Source organism: Staurois parvus, unplaced genomic scaffold (genome assembly GCF_062004578.1).
Source record: "Staurois parvus isolate SC_StPar_1 unplaced genomic scaffold, SC_StPar_1.0 ptg000549l, whole genome shotgun sequence".
NCBI classification, from domain to species: Eukaryota; Metazoa; Chordata; class Amphibia; order Anura; family Ranidae; genus Staurois; species Staurois parvus.
This window is the reverse complement of record NW_028318345.1, coordinates 266873-287260: the sequence shown is the minus strand read 5'-3', so window position 1 is coordinate 287260 and position 20388 is coordinate 266873. Positions and strand designations below refer to the sequence as shown.

Below are 20388 nucleotides of genomic sequence, written 5' to 3'. Positions count from 1 at the left end.
TGGCATGTATTGATGTGCCATCATGGAGGAGCTGGATTGCCTGTGTAACTTCTGTAGGGTCCAGGTATCACCTCATGCAACCGGTAGTGACACAGACCCTAGCCAAATGCAAAACTAGTGAAAAACAGTCAGAAAAGATGAGTAGGGGAAAAAATGTCAGTGGCCTCCACCTGTAAAACCATTCCTGTTTTGGGGGTCGTCTCATTGATGCCCATCTAGTTCACCTGTTGTTAAAGTGTTACTAAACCCACAACAGTAAAATCAGTCTGTATATGCAGTAAAACATGCTTGTTATACTTGCTGTGGAACCTAAGGGGTTAATCCTCTGCATTGTGTAAAAAGATTGTTTGATCCTTTCTTCCCTGCCCTTCCTTTTGTTGAAATTAAATGCCTAATGCAGACTGAACATGTGGTCACATGCACATGCTCAGTTTGGTGTGCATTGCTGGAGAAGGTGACTGTTATCAGTACAGGGCCAATCAGCACTGTCCAGACAAAGGGTCAGAGGTTTCACACCCTCCTAGGCAGAATGAAAACTCCTCCTACAAGCTTTAACCAGTGATCTGCTGAAGTCACAAGACTGCTCTAACTGCTGATAAGAAAAGGTATTTAGCAGTTTATATTTACTAAAATAATTGCATTTCCATGTTGTGTGTACTGTGGGAGACCATATATAGTGAATGCAGGGTCCTGGGTTTAGTATCACTTTAATTTTATGAACACCAAAGAAGCTGAAACTGATTAACAACCCCCTCTGCTACTTAACTGACCATATCAATATCCCAGGAATTTAACTGACTTGATGCTATACTCTGATTAAAAAGTGTTCCTTTAATTTTTTGAGCAGTGTATATTGTAAGTGGGGTAACCTTAAACTTTTTTTTGTAAAGTCCTATCTCTCAAAATAAAAAGAAGCATGCAATCATATACTGTATATTGCAGCAACTCACTACTGAAACTGGCTGTAGATGCAGATCTAGTGCTGGGGGTTTTCCAGAAGCATTTAAATAAAAGTGGTCACACCAGTTGCAGGGTCAACCTGTGCTACAATTGTCATGTTCATGAAATTTGATGAACGTTAACCTAGAGCTCCAACCAGGACTTTTTTCTAGTGTTACATAAAGTAGGGAAGGATTAGAATATCTGTCAAGATTCAACTGCTATCTGTGTTCCCACTGGGGAGTTTTTATCTTGCTACTTGCCATGGTGACCATTACCAACAGCATAGAAAAGGGGGAAATTCAACATTTTATGGTTGCCACCAGAGCAAGAGGTGAGCAAATATCTCCCAAAGGGGACATGTATTCCTGTGACAAATTGCAACCAAAGTTGGGATCTCCACAGCAATAAAAACCTGACAAAAACAGCTTCTCACTTAAAAAAAAGGCTTCTATGTAGCACTTATTTCACAGTGCACTGAAGGGGCTATATGTTAAAAAATGGAAAAAGAAAAAAAATGGGTAAAAAAAAGAGATGTTGTCTATAGTGACCACATTTCGTGTTTTATTTAAAGTATAGCTAAAGGCAAAACATTTTTTTCAGTTTTGAAAAGAGTGGAGATGGATTAGAACACATCAGGTTTTATTGCTGTCTGTGCTCCCGTTAAGGAGATTCATCCTCTCTATTTGTCCTGTTTACCATTATCATTGAAAGTGAAATAAAAGAAAATCCCCCATTTTGGGCTGTCCCTAGTAATAAAGGGGAAATCTTCCAATGGGGACACTAGTTCTGGTAACCTAGGGGCCCCAAGGAAAACCCTTAAATTGCAGGGATTTCCTCTTATGGTACTTCCGGTACACAGATGGCAGAGAAAAACCTGACAGGGGTTATAACCCTCCCTTACTCTATCCAAAATTTATTTAAAATGTTTTGCCTAGAGTTCGACTTTATATAGCAAATAAAAGGAATATCCTGGCTGGTCAGTATTTGCAAAAGCTCCAGTTTTTTAGGTTCCCCCAAAAGCAGAATTTTATTGTATTTACACAAAACTGCATAAAATGTATTTACTTTTTATGTTACTCTATTCATAATTACAGTGTAACTTGCTAAAATAAGGACAAACCATTGGCAACCCGTCGATCGAGATCTACCTGTTGACCATGGGCATGTGACAGGTAGATCACAACCACATCCTTGCTTTGCAGACCTGTGCCACTTAGGTGCCGCTCCTTCTCCCTAGCCTCCACCACTCTCATCCTTACAGCAGGAGAGCAGGAGGCAGCACAGTTCTGGTTGGAGTGCGGGAGGGAGAGCTGCCAAAAAAAATAATAAATAAATGCCCATTTTTTTTCAGGTAAAAATGTGCATTTACAATTTTTTTTGGAGCCTGGAAAGCATTGCACTAGCAATTAACAGGGGGTATAATTCCTGCTGCAGCTGTGAAACAAAGCATCACAGTCACAAGTCCAGCTGCTTCCTCCTTCCAGCTGCAGGGGTTCAGGGGCGATAAAAACATGGCTTAAATGCATGCCACCCCCCCCCCCAAATGTTAGTGTAATCAAGTCCTTAAAATGGAAGAAAAGCCTAACTACTTGTATTCTTACAAATTCCCACCCCCACCCCCACCCCCTCATCCTACCTATCCTGCCTAATTTGTATTAAAAAATTAATTTGCTTCAGCTGGGTTATGCGACCCCACAGCTCTGGCTCCTCTGTGTCAGTGAGTGCCTGCTGCAGGGGAGGGGAGAAAGCCCTGACAACAGTTGGGCTATGGGAGACTATGGGCAACGTTATGGCTCTCGGAATTCAGAGCCAAGCGCTCCCTTATGCAGAGCTGCAGGATCACGTGATGGGACCGAAGTGGACTAAAAATAGGTAAGTATACAGATCCTTTTTACAGATTAGCAGGATAGGTAGAAGGAAGGGGAGGGAACATTTTTAAAAATAGATACGGTTAGTGTTTTCTTCCACTTTAAAGCAGAACTAAACCTTCCTATCCTTTACAGCCAAGGAAGCTGCCATCTTAGCCTCTGTTATTCTACAGCCATGTTGTTGCACATGTAATCACAAGCAACTGTGACAGTTACAATTCTCAGCATGCCTTGAATGTAACTATTTGGAAAAACAGCTAATTCAATGGGTTTAGTTCTGCTTTAAGAGCTCATTTAAACTGTGTGAGGTGACCTGCATTTTTCTGCACTGGATAAGCACAAGTCATTATTAGGGCGCATAAAAAACAACCGTTTTCCAATTGTACTCTGTTCACACCACAATACTGGTGTGATGTGCAGTGCAGAAACTGCAGCATGTCAAGGACACAACGGATTGTGCTGCCATGCAGAAACATGAATGAAAAATGCACGTTACATTGCTCCTCGCCAAAGCTGCCAATCACAAAAATGTTTTACCATGAAAGCTAGTGTCCAAAGTAGAACTAAACTGTAAGAAAATGCTTGCAGCATGCTCTTTATTTCGGAAGGTCATGCTATGTCTCTTCTGCAATGAAAAAAAATGACCAGACGTTTGGCAGCATACAGCTATCCTCTGCTCGAGGTGTTCCCCTATCTCTTAGAGTCCCCGAGCCATCTTCAATAAGGTAGGTGGCTGTACACTAATGGCATACAAAAAGGTCAGAATTTATACCAGTAATAGCCACAGCAGACGTTCCCACTCATAGACCACCCCCTCTAATTCGTTTCACTACCTTGAGCTTAGTTGTTTTATTCGCAAACCTCACCTGCCTGTTTACGACCCTAATTAGAATATATGTCATTCTGGCCCAGCCAAAGAAAATGGTGGAAAATCACACACCTGGGTGAAGGCATGATGGAGATTTTGGCACCAGCAAGAAAGCGAGAGGAGATGATTTTAATTCTGATTTAAAGCCTAACACATGGATAAGAATCTTTATTTTAGTCATATGACTGCACTTTTCAAATCACACTGGATTCATCTGAGAAGAACTAACTTTTTGAAAATAAGGATCTGCATTCTAGAATGTTTTGTGAATTAAGCCTTGGGTGTGAAAAGAAATCAAGATTGCTTGAAAACCTGTGCCTCCCTTCCTTGTCCAGTAAAATATTCCCATCGCTCACGTTCCTAGAAATAACTCTGTAATAAGTGGGTACTGTAGCGACTGCGGGCTGGGAACCAGTATAAACACAAGGTTAAGGCATGGATCGTCAGCACACCATGGATCTGTAAAATAGTGTCCACAAGTTTATTGAAGCGATCACATCACAGAATAGAATTGAGATGTTTCTGGGCCACCACACAGGACGCCTTCATTGGGCATGTGCGTGGCCATATGTCAAATGAAGGAATCGATTTTATGCTGTGATATGATCGCTTCAATAAACGTTTGGATGTTATTTTAAAGGTTCATGGTGTGCTGATAATACATGTCCTATCCCTTCCCTGTATGACCAGTGCAGAGCACCAAGCAAACGCAAATATTTAAAACTGAAATCAGAGACTAAAGTATAATGAAATCTGCCCATGTCATAAAAACCACTCCTTGTTTTCTTTGAGATGCCAAAAGTATGACCATATTAATAATTACAGCCTGCAGGATGATCTTGTTTCAGTTCTAAAGCCTTAAGATTCATAAAAGATAATGAAAACAACATGACAATCACTCGGTTCATAACCTCCAACCGTGTCTTTCTTGCCAAGTGCATTAAAACACGGAAAACTAATCAGAATCAGAACATGTCATGAGTCAAATATATTAGATATAAACTGGTATCTAAAATTCCTGTTTACATGTCAGGTTATTCATTCTATATAAATGTCTTGGATCAATAAAGGTAAATCAAAAACTTCCATAGCCTGCAGAACTAATTCTGGCTACTGTATTATTAAAAAATATATACAAGTGAATGCAATCCTGAACAAATAATTATTGCAACATCTTGCCTTAAAACATTAAATTAAATGAATTTCACTCTTATCTGCCTGTTTTCTATACTGCAAATACTTTATATCCTATAAAGATTTGCACATCTTCTATTTAGTGATTAACATGTCCGTAGACAATAGATCATAGTTTGCTAAAAGCAGTCAGTTTTGGAAATGATTGTCTGTCTGCTCCCTACCTGTGCCCCAAAACGCAGCTAAGAAAATCTGTATTTGTGTAACTATCTGTAAGATTATAGACACATTGAGGTTGATTTACTAAAGGCATATAGGCTGTTCACTTTGCAATGTGTCCCAGAGCTTAGTGAATTTGGTGAAGCTTTGCTGATATCAATCAATCAATCAATCAATCAATCAGGTGCAAGTAAAAATGCGGAACCTTACCCATACCCTTGATAATAAATAGTGTTCTTTAGCAAAGAACATATATTCCACATTAATAGTTACACTACCAAAATCAGTATGTGCTGTAAATTGCCTCAAGAATAGTTCCTGTATCTTCTTGCTGGAGGCTGCCATTTTGCTAAAGAACAGAGCCCCTGAGCAGCAGTAAACCTTTAGGCTGTCAACTGATCAGTGTCTACATTTTCAGCACACTTCCTAAAAATAGAGAGCAACTGAGCATGTGCAGAGCAGGGTGAGACAGTGTAATACTGGATTTTAAACAGTATAGACACTTATTTTTTAAGTTTTATACAGCTTTACCTGCAAAAGGGGCCAGCCAAAAGTGATCTAGCAGGACTTAATTTCCTGACTAAAATTCCACCATAATTTTGATTCCATGAGTAGATATTCTTTGCAAAGTGAAATTTCACCACATTCACTAAGCTCTGGGGAGAATTTCCTTGCGAATACAACTTGCCTTGCAACATGAACAGCCAATTTGCCTTTACTAAATTAACCCCATTGCCTACATGCTGTGTATTGTGGTATGCTACATTGCCTAAATAGCTTACTTCAAATCAAAAGGAGGTATTAGACGACAAACTGATAATAAAAGTTTGATATAAATAACAGTCTATGTGACTATAAGGTGCCAGGTGACTGGTTAAAATTAGGTGGTGGTGCTCTGAGAAATATGGCAGAATTACGCACTCACCAGATGCGTAATAGTTATACGCATTAAGTATCACATCCAGGGCTTCCTCATCAGATAAAGGTCTGGTCAGGGCTTAGGTGGTTCTCCCTCAGGGTTGTAGTCAGCAATGCCCAGTAACAAATTACACGGATCCTGGTAACCGGAGGTCCCTTTAAGGAATAGGTAGAAGAGGCTGCCTGCTTACAGAATAACTTCCTTCTCTGGATGAGAATGATAGGTAGGCAACTGGATCACAAAAACGGGCTCGTAGGGGCCTTCTGTGTCGGGCTTAGGGTTGCCACCTCATTATTGGGCTTAGGGTTGCCACCTCATCTAATGATGAGACACCTCAGTCACCTGGCACCTTATAGTCATATAGACTGTTATTTATATCAAACATTTATTATCAGTTTGTCGTCTAATACCTCCTTTTGATTTGAATCATAATTTTAGCTCTGCACTATTTTATCTGTTCTACTGTAAGGTTTATGTTGGTTACTTTGAGTGCTTAGCTGCTGGTTGGATAGCGCTCACTTTTACATTTTTATTATTACTTCTTTTATGTGTTGAGGTGTGTTAGTAGTTCATTTAGAATGAATGGTCTGCCTCAATGCACAAAAAGGAATGCATAAAATCACAAGCCTTCCGGAATGCACAAGTGTGAAGAGGTTCTAAGAGTTTATTTAATTCAGGAACAGAAACACTTTCAGCCATTCGACCAGTCAACTGTGCAAAGGTAAAACAATTGCTAACACCTCCTAATATTTGTTTTCTAATTTTTCTTCACATGTTCCTTTTCTTTCTATTCTGCCCTATTTATTATGCCTTTGAAGCATTAGAAGAAGTGTATATGATTTCCTTTGATTGCTTTTACTACTTTATCTTATTTAAAACTAGTCATTAATAAAGATGATAGTAGCATGTCTTATTTTGTTTTACTAAGCTTAAAATCAGCTGTCTCCATGTTATTGTAATTAATGTTTCCACTGACTTTATAACCTGCCCCCTTTGGCATATGTGAAAAATATATATCTGTACCTTATAAACAACCGAATATAAGTACGGTTGAATGTAAATGCTTTAACCTGGTGACTTTGATTCAACAATATACTGTATATCATGAAAATTCACAGTACAAAACAGGGGCGGACTGACAACTCATGGGGCCCCCGTGCAATAGGGGATCATGGGGCCCCTGTGTCCTTGCCTACACTCAAAAAAAGCCTATAAAAGGTACCAGGGGCATTTCATGGGGCCCCCTACTGACCCCGGGCCCTTGAGCAGTGCCCGAGTTCTCGAATGGTCAGTCCGCCCCTGGTACAAAATACCATGTAAAGCTACATATTCATTCCCACCTTTGCAGAAAGCAAGTACTAAAGAAAGCAAGTCACCTGTCATAAACTGCATGCTGTATACTGTAAACTGTAAACTGGTGTTTGATCCCACATACCTTTTTGTACGTTTTCTCTCCATTTGTTTTTTCACCTGTTGCATTTCCATTTTCATTAGCTGCTGCAGACATCTGCACAAGAAAGAGTTTCCAGTTACCCGGCTGAATAGTTACGAATACAGATTTCTTCCTTAGCTACTGGTCTGCATTCTTACCTTCATTGTTTTGAACCATCCCATAACGGCAAGGTCCTGGATTCCGTGAATGAGGCAGCTTATTACAGGCAAAGCTTTTCTGCTTACAGTATGCAATGCTTTCTGCAGCTTTGGTTGAGATTTCATAACAATTAAACTGCTTAGAATTTGACCCCAAATCTCCTCAGTTCCCGTTTTTTTGGCTCCGTTTAAAAGGGTAAGAAACCCAAAGGGATTTACTCATTTTATAATGTTACAATGAGGCCAGTGCATGCTGAAACATTACACTAATGCTCCTTTTGGCTGTTAATCGAGCTTTAACACCATTTCAAATGACATGCGTTCAAAAACCGCAGTCTTATAAGGGATCTGATGTGCTCAATTTACAAAGAAAAAGACAACTCTGCAAAAATACAGCCGAAACTTGACTCTAGAGCCCACATGTGTAGACGGCACAGCCACTACTTGTACCAAAGAAAAAAAAGAACTACCTTTACTTAGTTGTAAGTCATCTGGAGCCGAGGTCAATGAGTTCTTTGTTCATTTATGCAGCTAGTCCCAGGAGTCTGCGAGAAAAAATAAATAAATAAAATGATTAATTTTAAACCTGTTTAAAGTAACACTTGTAAATTAGAAATTTTCATTAAAAATATGTGCATATAATAAACATATTGTATTGTGTAAGAACAAGCATACATACATGATATGAAAACAAAAACTAACACTAATGATGATCTTAAAACATATGGACAATAATCACAAAGCTCAAAGGGTCACGAAGGGACCCTGACAAAGGGCCCCTTACCTTACATATGTACCACTACTACTAAAGTTGGAAAAATTCAAGTTAATCTCTGCTGTTCTCCACTGCCAGGCATGGTGCTCTGGCAAGTTACTTTTTAAATAAATAACCATGTGATTTGCAAAGAAACAAACATCTTATTGTTTTCAAATGCAGCTGGCAATACTTAGTTCACTACAAATATATGAGCTTTCTCCCAAGATGGACAGCAGCAGGCAACTGACCAAAAAAAATTCAAATTTAAAGTTGAAGTTTAGTCAAGAGCTATATTTTTCCCCGATAGCTGCAGTCACATCACTTACCTGTAATGAAGTATGTCCCACATTTTATGGCTGCTGCTTCGGGTAGAATTCTCCCCTACAAGGATGCCAGTCCTCTTGCTGGTGTTGAATTTCTACCATGACATTCAAAACAATAAGATGCAGACTGGCCCTCTCCTCCCCTCTTAACCATTGAGAAAAGCCTGTCCATCGTTTGCACTGAATGTTACATGATCTAAGAATTGGGGAGAGAATCTTCTCATTTATCTGACCTCCCCCAATCAGAGATTGTGCTACATACAACTTAAAAGATGGTTGAGGGGGAGGAGGTGGAGAGTCTGCATCAGATTATCTTGAATGCTGTATTACATGCTAATCATACTCACTCAGTCACTATGGGATTCGTTATCTGTATTCTGCAAAAAAAACTGGTTGATCCTGCTGTTCTCTATCTCCCTTTCCTGCTCATGTCCCCAATGCAGCTGAGGATTTTGCAGGTTGTGTGTTGTGTTTTTGCAGTGTTGGCAGCTACTTCCCATGCTACTGCCCATGCTCAGTTTTCAGTGACTTTCTATGCTGAGCATTTTCTCCCTATCACACCTGAGCAGCTCATGTGACTAGAATCACATATGTGGGCGTATACACAGTGAAAAATAAGAAAGCCCACTCTCTCCCTCCTCCATGCCAACTAACCAGCTAAATACAATGGGGGTGGGATATTACATCTTAATTGATGGAGGCTTCACCTCTCTGTTAATCTAAGACACAGTTTGGAGGGGTGTGACTCAGCCTGTGGCTGGCAGAAATCCGCCCACACCATGTTATTGCCAAACAATAATAAAGATTTGATTTCACATATATATTTGAATGACAATTTAAAACAGTTTATTGATATTTTTTTCTGTACCCAAAGGCTGCTTTTTTATTTTGAACATGTGACCAGCTGCAGAGCACTAGAGCTCCTCCTGTTAATGTTTCCCTGCAGACATGCTGGGAAAGAGCTGGGTCATATGACCGCTGTATATTGATTAGGAGAAGGTACTTATGATTTTTTTTTAATTAAAATAATTACAGTGCCAACATCCACATACAGAAAGAGAAGGGATTATGTGAATTAAACAGTGTGTGTTAGTATCACTTTAACGCATGTCCTGCCAGAAGCTCAGCACCAAGAAAAGGACTGGGAATCATGCAGGGAAGATTTCAACACAAAGCAACAGCCTGCACAATGTGGGACATACTCCATCATGTGATGTGCCTGCAGAAATATAGGAAAAATATTTTTAATTAGACTTCAACTTTAACCTCCCTGGCGGTATTCTCGAGTGTAGCTCGGGGTAAAGTTTCAGCACCACAAGTGGTAACCCCGAGCTACACTCAGGAATACCATGCGGCGCTGCTCCGGGATCTCTTCTTCACTTACCTTGTCCTGCGCTCCCGTGATGTCCCTCCTGCAGTGTCCCCTGCAATGTCCTCCGGCGGATGCCAGTATCTGTCTTCTGGGTTCCGTTCCCTGCAACGTCAGGACGTACGGGGAACGGAACGGCGGGAAATTTAAAAATGTGAAAAAGTGACATTCACTAAATACACTAAAATCACATAGTAAAACATTAGTGTATCAAAGCATTTCATATACATTTTGTCCTGAGTGCTTTGTCCTGTGCCCTGCCTGCATTTATACTGTTCTTTCTGCCTGGAAGCTGAGAAATGTCCATGGCGTCCAAAAAGCATCCCTTTAGGTCAAAAGCGGTTTTAGACAAGCTAGAAAACAGCGATAGTAAATCAGAACTACTTGCAGAATTGAGTGATAATGATTAGTGGGGAAATTCGTAATTAGACACTGAAAACGATTTTGCAACTTTGCTCAGTGATGTGTGAACTTGGCTCTATATTTCAAATTTCAGTGTTTTTGGTTTCATTATATTATTGAACTAAATTTATTATTATTATATTATTATTTTTTATGATTATTTATTAAATTATAATTTACGATTTTGTGTTTCAAATTTTAACATAACCGGGATGTTTACTAGACTCTTGTTCGGACAGATTTCAGTGAGTTATTCCTAAAAATTACAGGCCTACAATAAAAAAAATACATATTTCCATGCAAAAAAATGTACCGCTTTGAGTACAGAAATACTGACATAATCAGACCGCTAGGGAGGCTACTAGACAAATTCAGAGTCCTGGTAAGCAGTGTATTGTGAACCCATAGAGTATTACATAAGCACTGATAACAAATCTATGTAATTTGACAGTTTCTAAAAGAGTGAGGAGCAACACCATAAAATATAAACAGTGAAAATATGTGGACACAGTGACTTAGCACAAACAGATCGAAGAAGGTAAAAAGAAAAGCAGTATGGTAGTTGTCCTACTCCGAGCTGTGTCATAACTGTTGCTGTGATACAGACCAGTAATCTGATTTGTGATCAACAAATAATGAATTCTGATTCTAGAACAGTCAATTGGATCAAGTGTTAGGCCAGCTGAAAATAAACTGGCAATTCAATACCAAAAGCTTTAGAATGAAAACAATGGGAGAACCAAGTTCCAGGGTGTATTCACATAGTCTATTTAAGGGGCTCCTTCAAATACAATTATTCATCCCAAACGAATATTACACAGAGTCAGATTTCTACTGTATACTCACAAAGCATTGCTATCCTCAACAATTCACATATACTCAAAGGAACCAATCAGAATTTTTTTCTCTTATATAAACAAGACATTGTGGAGATCTTCGCTACGTAGTAACTGGGGGTCAGAACCATTAGTTTTCATAGCCTTACTTGCTTGTGAGACAACTGCAGAACCTTTGAGAAATTATACAGCTACTAAAAAATTTTGCAAAGAAATGCCACTAACCAATAATTGGTTGCAAAGCAAATTTCCTATTCTGTGAGATGGTGTGGGGAAATACTGAGATATTAAGGTATGCAGCATATCCAGAAATACTTTTCATGAACGGTGTATTCTGGGTTATGAAAAGCATGGTGACGTCTACACTTGTGACCATATAGACACCACACCTGCATGGAAATGTCAGGGCGTGAGCTCTTCCAGGTGCTAGCTTAAGCTTTCAGAGGCAGCATTGCAGCTAGGCAAATCGATTTTATCTAGCTGTGTCACCATTTCCACTACAAGAATCTTCTGTATGTCATGGCAAGTGAGCTTTTTCAATTAGTGCACAATTTCAAATCTTCTTTTAAAGTGGTTCTAAGGCTCCATGCACACGGGGCGTTTTAATAAAGCCGGTAACGTTAGCTGTGTAAAGTCACGTTAAAAACTGGAGTTTTTCAGCGTTTATGTATTAGCATCTAGCGGCGTTTTGCCACGTTTAGCGGCATTTTTTACAAAAACAAAAAAAATATTTTTGGTAAAAAAAACCCCAGCGTTTTACCACGTTTTACCGTGTTAGAGCATTTTTACAGCTAAAAAACTCCTCTAGAAACCCACTAGTCCTGTTTTTTTTTCCAGCCAAAAAACGTCCCTGCTAAAAAACGCTGATTACAGTCTATGTGTCAAAAGACAAATGAAGGGTGAAGCGCTCTGAAATAAAAAATACCAAGTATTTAAAATAGGCCACATATGTAATTGCCATAAATGCATGTGAAGACCATAAATGAATGAAAAAGTTTCAAGACGGAAGAAAATGCAGCAGATAGTAAAAAATGCGCACTCACCGGAAGCGCATGGATAATGCGCATAAATATAAATTCTCCAGGTATACTGGACAATCCGGTGAACTTTTCCCTATGGTGCAGTCATCAAGCCGTTAAGGAAGTATTTGAATCCACTGGTTCCAGAGGTCCCCTTAAGGTTGGTAAGGTGATCAGCTTGGGTGTGGGGCTCCTATTCCTCCGGATATGCTGGATACTAACAGGTACCTGTGGGCTTAATAGCTCCAGATAGGAGCCACAAAACAAGTGCCCATAGTATGGTTAGGAGGAACCAGACAGCACATGACACTACTGCCGCCTGGAGCTGGAAGGAAGCCCGGGCGGCCATTTTAATTAAGGTATAGTGTGTTATTTCTGCTCACCACTATACCCTGTCTGTTTTATGCGGTACTACAATAAAAGATTTATAATCTACTACACTATGGGCACCTATCTGGAGCTATTAAGCCCACAGGTACCTGTTAGTATCCAGCATATCCGGAGGAATAGGAGCCCCACACCCAGGCTGATCACCTTACCAACCTTAAGGGGACCTCTGGAACCAGGGGATTCAAATACTTCCTTAACGGCTTGATGACTGCACCATAGGGAAAAGTTCACCGGATTGTCCAGTATACCTTGAGGATTTATATTTATGCGCATTATCCATGCGCTTCCGGTGAGTGCGCATTTTTTACTATCGGTTGGAGTCACAAGTCAATCTGCTGCATTTTCTTCCGTCTTGAGACTTTTTCATTAATTTATGGTCTTCACATGCGTTTATGGAAATTATATATGTGGACTATTTTAAATACTTGGTATTTTTTATTTCACAGCGCTACACCCTTCATTTGTCTTTTGATCTTTTAGAGCTATATTGGTACCTCTTGGTGTTTTAGCAGCTATCTTTAGGAGCACTCACTTTACTCTTATTTTGATACAGTCTATGTGTGCATGAGCACATAGGATAACATGCTGGGGGGTTTACTAGCTGTATAACAAAACCCGTCAAAAACCAAAAAGAGCAGCCGCAAACCAGAAGTCTACGTGCCGCCATTTTACAAGTGGGATTACAGCAACTAACAATCTGGAGATCAATGTATCTGTGAGTTTTTACACTGTGGTGTCCCAGGAGGACACATTTTAATGTGAGTGCAATATATTTTTTTTAAATAAAGGCGGGCTTGGTTGTACATACTACACCATATTCAGTGTTTTTTCTTTACATGACTGTGGAGTGGAGTGGATTCATTATAGTGGTAATGCTGGCAGAACACAATGACCACTGTTAACGGCTAAAGCCACTGGCAGTGATAGCATGCAAAAAAATCTGGCAGGCTGGTTGTACTGAACTCAAACAATGGATCGACTTCAGTACCACCAGCCTGCCCATAGGTGGATCAAATTTCTGCTGAACTGGTTGAGGTTTGATCCATCTATGGCCAGCTTTACTGTAGTTTCTCATACTAATGCCAGAGGTACCAGTGACTCCTACTGGAAAAAGGAGAAACCACAGCTTCACTGAATTTAGGGAAAAATCTAATGAACCAAGTATTTATTTATTATTTATTTATTTCAGGTACTTATATAGCGACGTCAATTTACGCAGCACTTTACATATATATTGTACATTCACATCAGTCCCTAACCCTCAAGGGGCGTACAATCTAAGGTCCCTAACTCACATTCATATACAAGGACCAATTTAGACAGGATCCAATTAACCTACCAGCATGTCTTTTGGAGTGTGGGAAGAAACCGGAGTACCCGGAGGAAACCCAAGCAGGCACAGGTAGACTATAAATCAGCTAGGCTGTCTACCACCCAGCAGAACTAAATTTGATTAGTAGCCCCTGTTTAGGACAGAGTGGCTACAAACATATATCTAAAGCCCCCAAAAATGTTTTCATCTTGGTTAGAGTAAGGAAGGGTTCAAACAATTGTCATTTTATTTACATCTGTGTTTAACTGGGGAGATTTTCTTTTACGTCCTGTCCTGTAGACTCGACAGGAAGTGAGAGGATATCTATCCAATTTGAGGGATATCCCCCTTACCCTCTTACACAGTTGTCACGTGAACAAGCATACCTACTGGAAGATCTCTCCTCTATTTTTGCTCTGGTGGTAACTTAACATATTGGATTACCCTTTGGCTAGCCATACACACTTTGATTTCACTTGTTCAATCCCATGAGCTGAGCATTTTAAATCAACAGATTCTCCGATCCACGATAAACAGAGTGGATGGAGGAATCTCAACCTCCCTGCACCTACACCAGATTAATACATTATGGTAGGAGGAGAGCGCACCTCTCCTCGTGGGGGACTCGAGGAGAGGTGCGCTCTCCCCCGCCTCGTGGGACATGAGAAGAGGCCCGCTCTCTACCGCCTTGGGGTCACGAGGCCCGCTCTCCACCGCTTTGGGGGACACGTGGTATTTTGCATCAGAAAAAGGGTATTACACAAGTCTTGGTCCTGCTGTACAACGAAAACCATTGCAAATCTTGATGTGAAACTGGCTTCCTACTGCTTTTTGTCATCCAAAAAATGATTTTTTGGTGTTTTTTTTCTTAATTGAATAGAATGCAATCCACACACAGCCATTGAAGTGGTATTTTACATCAGAAAAAGGGTATTACACAAGTCTTGGTCCTGCTGTACAACACAAACCATGGCTACTCTATTAGCACATCTTTGGTAAAATGTTTACTATTGTTATGCCATGTTTTATATTTTGGACTCTTTTTCTAAAGAAAAATGTAATTTCATAAGCCTTAAGGGGGCATGGTTGGGGGCAGGGCTGGGGGCAGGGTTGGGGGATGGGACAGGGGTGGGGTTGGAGGTGGACCTGGGCAAGGTTGGGTGGGGCAACTGGTGGAGAGTAAGGTTTGTGCCTTGCTAGTAGGTCTAGACTCCCAATTGTAAGGCCTGATTTAGTGTTTAGATGTTTTTGTCTAACCCCTTATTTTGTGTGTGTGCATATATATATAAATACTACTCTAAAAATGTTAAAAGTTAAGTAGCAGAGGGGGTTGTTAATCAGTATCAGCTGCTTTGGTGTTAATGCAACAATGAGACGACCCCCGAAACAGGAATGGTTTTACAGATGGAGGTCACTGACATTTATTTCCCTACTCATCTTTTCTGACTTTTTTTCACTAGTTTTGCATTTGGCTAGGGTCAGTGTCACTACTGGTAGCATGAGGCGACACCTGGACCTTGCACAGGCAGTCCAACTCCTCGAGGATGACACATCAATAGGTGCCATTGCCAGAAGGTTTGCTGTGTCTCCCAGAACAGTCTCAGGAGCATGGAGGAGATTCCAGGCGACAGGCAGTTACTCTAGAAGAGCTGGACAGCTGTAGAAGGTTCTTAATCCATCAGCAGGACCGGTATCTGCTCCTTTGTGCAAGGAGGAACAGGATGAGCACTGTCAGAGCCCTACAAAATTACCTCCAGCAGGCCACTGGTGTTAATGTCTCTGACCAAACAATCAGAAACAGACTTCATGAGGGTGGCCTGAGGGCCCGGCGTCCTCTAGTGGTCCCTGTGCTCACTGCAGGCACCATAGAGCTCGATTGGCATTTGCCATTGAACCCAAGAATTGTCAGGTCCGCCACTGGTGCCCTGTGCTTTTCACAGATGAGAGAAGGTTCAACCTGAGCATGTGACAGACGTAAAAGGGTCTGGAGAACGTTATGCTACCTGTAACATCGTTCAGCATGACCATTTTGGTGGTGGGTCAGTGGTGGTCTGTGGAGGCAAATCCATGGAGGGATGCACAGACCTCTACAGGCTAGACAATGGCACCCTGACTGCCATTAGGTATCAGGATGAAATACTTGGACCCATTGTCAGACCCTATGCTGGTGCAGTGGGTCCTGGGTTCCTCCTGGTGCACAACAATGCCCGGCCTCATGTGGTGAGAGTATGCAGCCAGTTCCTGGAGGATGAAGGAATTGATACCATTGAATGGCCCCCACGCTCGCCTGACCTAAATCCAATAGAACACCTCTGGGATATCATGTTTCGGTCCATCCAACAATGCCAGGTTGCACCTCAGACTGTCCAGGAGCTCAGTGATGCCCTAGTCCAGATCTGGGAGGAAATACCCCAGGACACCATACGTCATCTCATTAGGAGCGTGCCCCAACGTTGTCAGGCATGTATACAAGCACATGGGGGCCATACAAACTTCTGAGTACCATTTTGAGTTGCTGCAATGAAATTTCAGCAAAATGGACTAGCCTGATGCATCATTTTTTCACTTTGATTTTCAAGGTGTCTTTGAATTCAGTCCTCTGTAGGTTCATAATTTTCATTTCCATCAAACGATGGGGGTTCCTTACGTTCCTAACACATTTCTCCATTGAGATCTGATGTGTTTGCAAAGTGTTCCTTTAATTTTTTTGAGCAGTGTGTATATATATATATATATATATATATATACACATACATACATACACACACATTTACAGTATATGCAATGTAGATCATGCACAATAGCACACAGTACATAATACATACAATGCAATGTAAAGAAAAGGGGGGGGAAACTTGGAAGTTTCCAGGCCCCCCCTTTTCCTCATGAGATGGCGGTGGATAGGTTTCAAATTCCCTTCAGGGTTTAAAACAAGTAGGGAGAGCTGATTGGCGAACAGGGATCAGCTGACTGGGAAGCTTCTAGAGGTTCTGGGGACCTCAATCAGGAATGGTCAAAAAAGGTCACCTGACCCCTCAGAACATTCTAGAAGCCCCAAGAACCCCATAAAAAGGAGAGATGTCGTGGTCTCCGGGCCAGTCACCAGAAGATTTTGAAGCACCCCTCCCTTGCCGCAGACGGTTTATGCGGTGGGTCCCTTTCTAAATAATCTGAAAGGAGACTGGTAAAAAAATTATTAATTAAAAAACAGTTTAAATGTAATTAATGACTGGGCTGATGTGGTTATGTAAGTTAAAATATTGATGGTTTTGAAATAAAAGTTATATTTATGATTTGTTAACTGTGAAATCCAATAAACAAGGCCGCGGCCATTATTTAGTCAAGTTGGTTGTATTTGTAATTTAGGTCTGGAGGTTTATTCTGTCTGCCATCCCATACATATGACAGAAGAAAAGTGATGATATCTCATTACTCTTCTGGAATTTTGCCTGTCTCATAAATCATAACCTTCACCACACTGTGAACATATTTTCCCTTTCTGTTTATCACTATAAACCCAAAGCCACCAGAACCAAACTCCTGACTTGTGTATCACCAAAGACCAAGACATTTGAAGCCACTTTAAATGACTTATGTTGTTTCATTTTACCAGTGCACTCTTTTGAAGCATACATCATCTCTCAGAAAAATATTTACACGCAGTTAGCAGGAAAATAGCTATTTGCTGCCACGCCTCATAATGAAGGTGGAGTTGAGCTTTAACTGCTTATCCATGGGTAAAGTGATATCATTAATGTCACATGGCTGACTGAGAAAGAGTTCCATGGAATAGACGTTTGCCAGCGTAGATAAGCACTAGTGTTATTTCCACACTTCTTTCACTCATACAATAAGACAACATTTCCAGTTTACTAGTAATGTTCAGTCAGCAGGGCAGCTGCTGTCAAAAGTTCACACATTCTTCCTGTGTGAACCACAGAAACATCTGTTTTCATTTCTACTGTGCAGTCAAATAATGTTCCCTGCACTCTCTTCTTAGACTCCACTACGTCCCTGGCTGATACTTCTACCATGTAAACTGAAGTAATCATTAGGCCTGGCAGAAAATGGGACATCTCTACACAAATAGGTACAATTACTGTCATGCAGGCCTTCTATACCCAGAAGGGGAAGCTCAGAGCATGACCTACAGAGCATCCAAAAGCCCCCCAAAAGACTCACCCATCACACTGTCCTCATAAAGTTTTCGGTCATCTACAAAGCAGCTCAAGCTTAGTAATTGCAAACTTTGACCATACAGCGGTGTAATTCTGTGATTCTGGAGTAACTAGAGAGGACATGAAGCAGCTGTCTCCAGTCAACTGTGTCACTTGTAACACTAAGACACTGCACAAGTACAAAGTCTAAATGCTGATATTTAAAAAATATGTATTTTTTTAAACATATTCTTCAGATTTTTTTTAACATATAAAAAAGTAATTTTAACATATATTTTTACATATATTTATAAATGAATTCCAAAAATGTAGATTTGTATTTTTAAAGACATACAGTATATTTGAAATGTATTTTTAAAAATATTTTTCATATATTTTGTAATAAAAACACATCTCAACATACAGTAAATATATATATATATATACACATAAAATATTTTTCATATGTTTTGTAATAAAAACACATTTCAACATACAGTATCTATCTATCTATCTATCTATCTATCTATCTATCTCTATATATATATATGTATATATATATATTTTTTTTAACATAAAAAAGCAATTTTAACATATATTTTTACATATATTTTTAATTGTATCCCAAAAATGTAGATTTGTATTTTTAAAGACATTCAGTATATTTGAAATGTATTTTTAAAAATATTTTTCATATATTTTGTAATAAAAACACATTTCAACATACAGTATATATATATATATATATTATTTTTTTTAATTGAAATATATTTTGAAATATGTTGAATACGGCCAAAATTGTAGCATTTCAAATATATGTCAATATATTTGGGAAGAATATTTTAAAAATATATTCCAGACATATTTTTCTTCCATGTGGGTAGGCTGGTTTCTGCAGAAATGGCTGAAATTCTCTCAGTAGGTGACCCTAGTCGCCATCTCCCGGTCAAGAAAATCAAAGGACCCGGTTAGAAAATTGTCAGCCAGTTCTAGTACATCGACTGCTGGTGGGCCAGCTGCATAAATACAATAGCCGCATTGAGAGTTTCATCTATCCGTGCTGTGTTGCATGGACGAAGGAATCGGTTTGATATTTCCCATGCTGCCTGCAAATAAGAAATCTATATGGATATGGACACTTTAAAGCCTGCCAAAGATGGATTGAAATTCAGCAGGAACCAGCCAAATATTGATCCGTCTATGGGCAGACTGGCTGTAATATTATCTACTACAAGTACTTACTGTATATCACACAGCGATTTACATATATGTATTGTATTCACATTACATATATGTATTGTATTCACATCAGTCCCTTAGGGCTCATGTACACTGCAGCTGCTAAACTGACGTTCAGGAGCTGTTGAAGGGTTTTTCAGCAGCCCCTGAATTCTCGTTTATGTTTTCTTATATGTCCATGTACACATAGTCATTACAGTCGTTTACAGGCAGTTAAGTTTACAGTCATTTTTTTGAGCGCACCAAAATTGCGTTCAGGAGTAGGTTTTACCGGCATTTCAAATGCCAAACGCTTTGACGCTTGTAAAGTCCAAAACCACCGGTTTACAGCGTTTTACCGCTTTTGCAGCATTAGAGCGTTTTTACAGCTAAAAAACTCCTCTAGAAACCCATTAGTCCTTGCTTTTTTTTCAGCCAAAAAAACGTTGATTACAGTCTATGTGTGCATGGACACATGGGATAACATGCTGGGGAGTTTACTGGCTGTATAAAAAAACGTCAAAAGCCAAAAACAGCAGCTGTAAAAACGTCCAGTGTGCATGAGGACTTAGTCTTCATGCACACAGGACATTTTGATAACGCTGGTAACGTTAGCTGCGTAAAGTTACGTTAAAAACCTGAGTTGTTCAGCTTTTTTTTAGCGTTTCTGCATTAGTGATTAGCCGCTTTTAGCAGTGTTTCCGCGCGTTTTCGAATTTGTTATACCTTAAAAGAACAAAAAATTTGGGGGGGGGTTAAAAAAGCTCAAGAGTGCCGCGTTTTACAGCTAAAAAAACTCCTCTAGAAACCCACTAGTTCTGTTTTTTTTCTAGCCAAAAAACGTTAATTACAGTCTGTGTGTATGGACACATAGGATAACATGCTGGGGAGTTTACTGGCTGTAGAAGAAAACATCAAAAGCCAAAAGCAGCAGCTGTAAAAATGTCCAGTGTGCATGACGACTTAGGCTGCCTTTTTTTTGGATTTACTGTAATCACTATTTCTCCTGAAAGGAGGAAATCAAAAACTCACCTAAGCTGCATTTTTTCAAACCAGTTTAAGTGA

At 39.9% G+C, this 20388-nt stretch overlaps 1 protein-coding gene across 5 annotated transcripts in view; it reads right to left on the bottom strand.

Annotated features, from left to right (window-relative positions):
- PIP5K1B (phosphatidylinositol-4-phosphate 5-kinase type 1 beta) overlaps nt 1–20388 on the bottom strand; it is a 207046-nt gene that overhangs the window by 118732 nt on the left and 67926 nt on the right. For all 5 annotated transcript variants that reach the window (XM_089691041.1, XM_089691042.1, XM_089691043.1 and 2 more), the window contains 2 exons: nt 8011–8085; nt 7386–7457 (listed from right to left, as the gene is read on the bottom strand). In XM_089691041.1, the coding sequence (XP_089547167.1) occupies nt 7386–7457 (72 nt within the window). In that variant the 5' untranslated portion in view covers nt 8011–8085. The remainder of the gene's footprint in view (nt 1–7385; nt 7458–8010; nt 8086–20388) is intronic.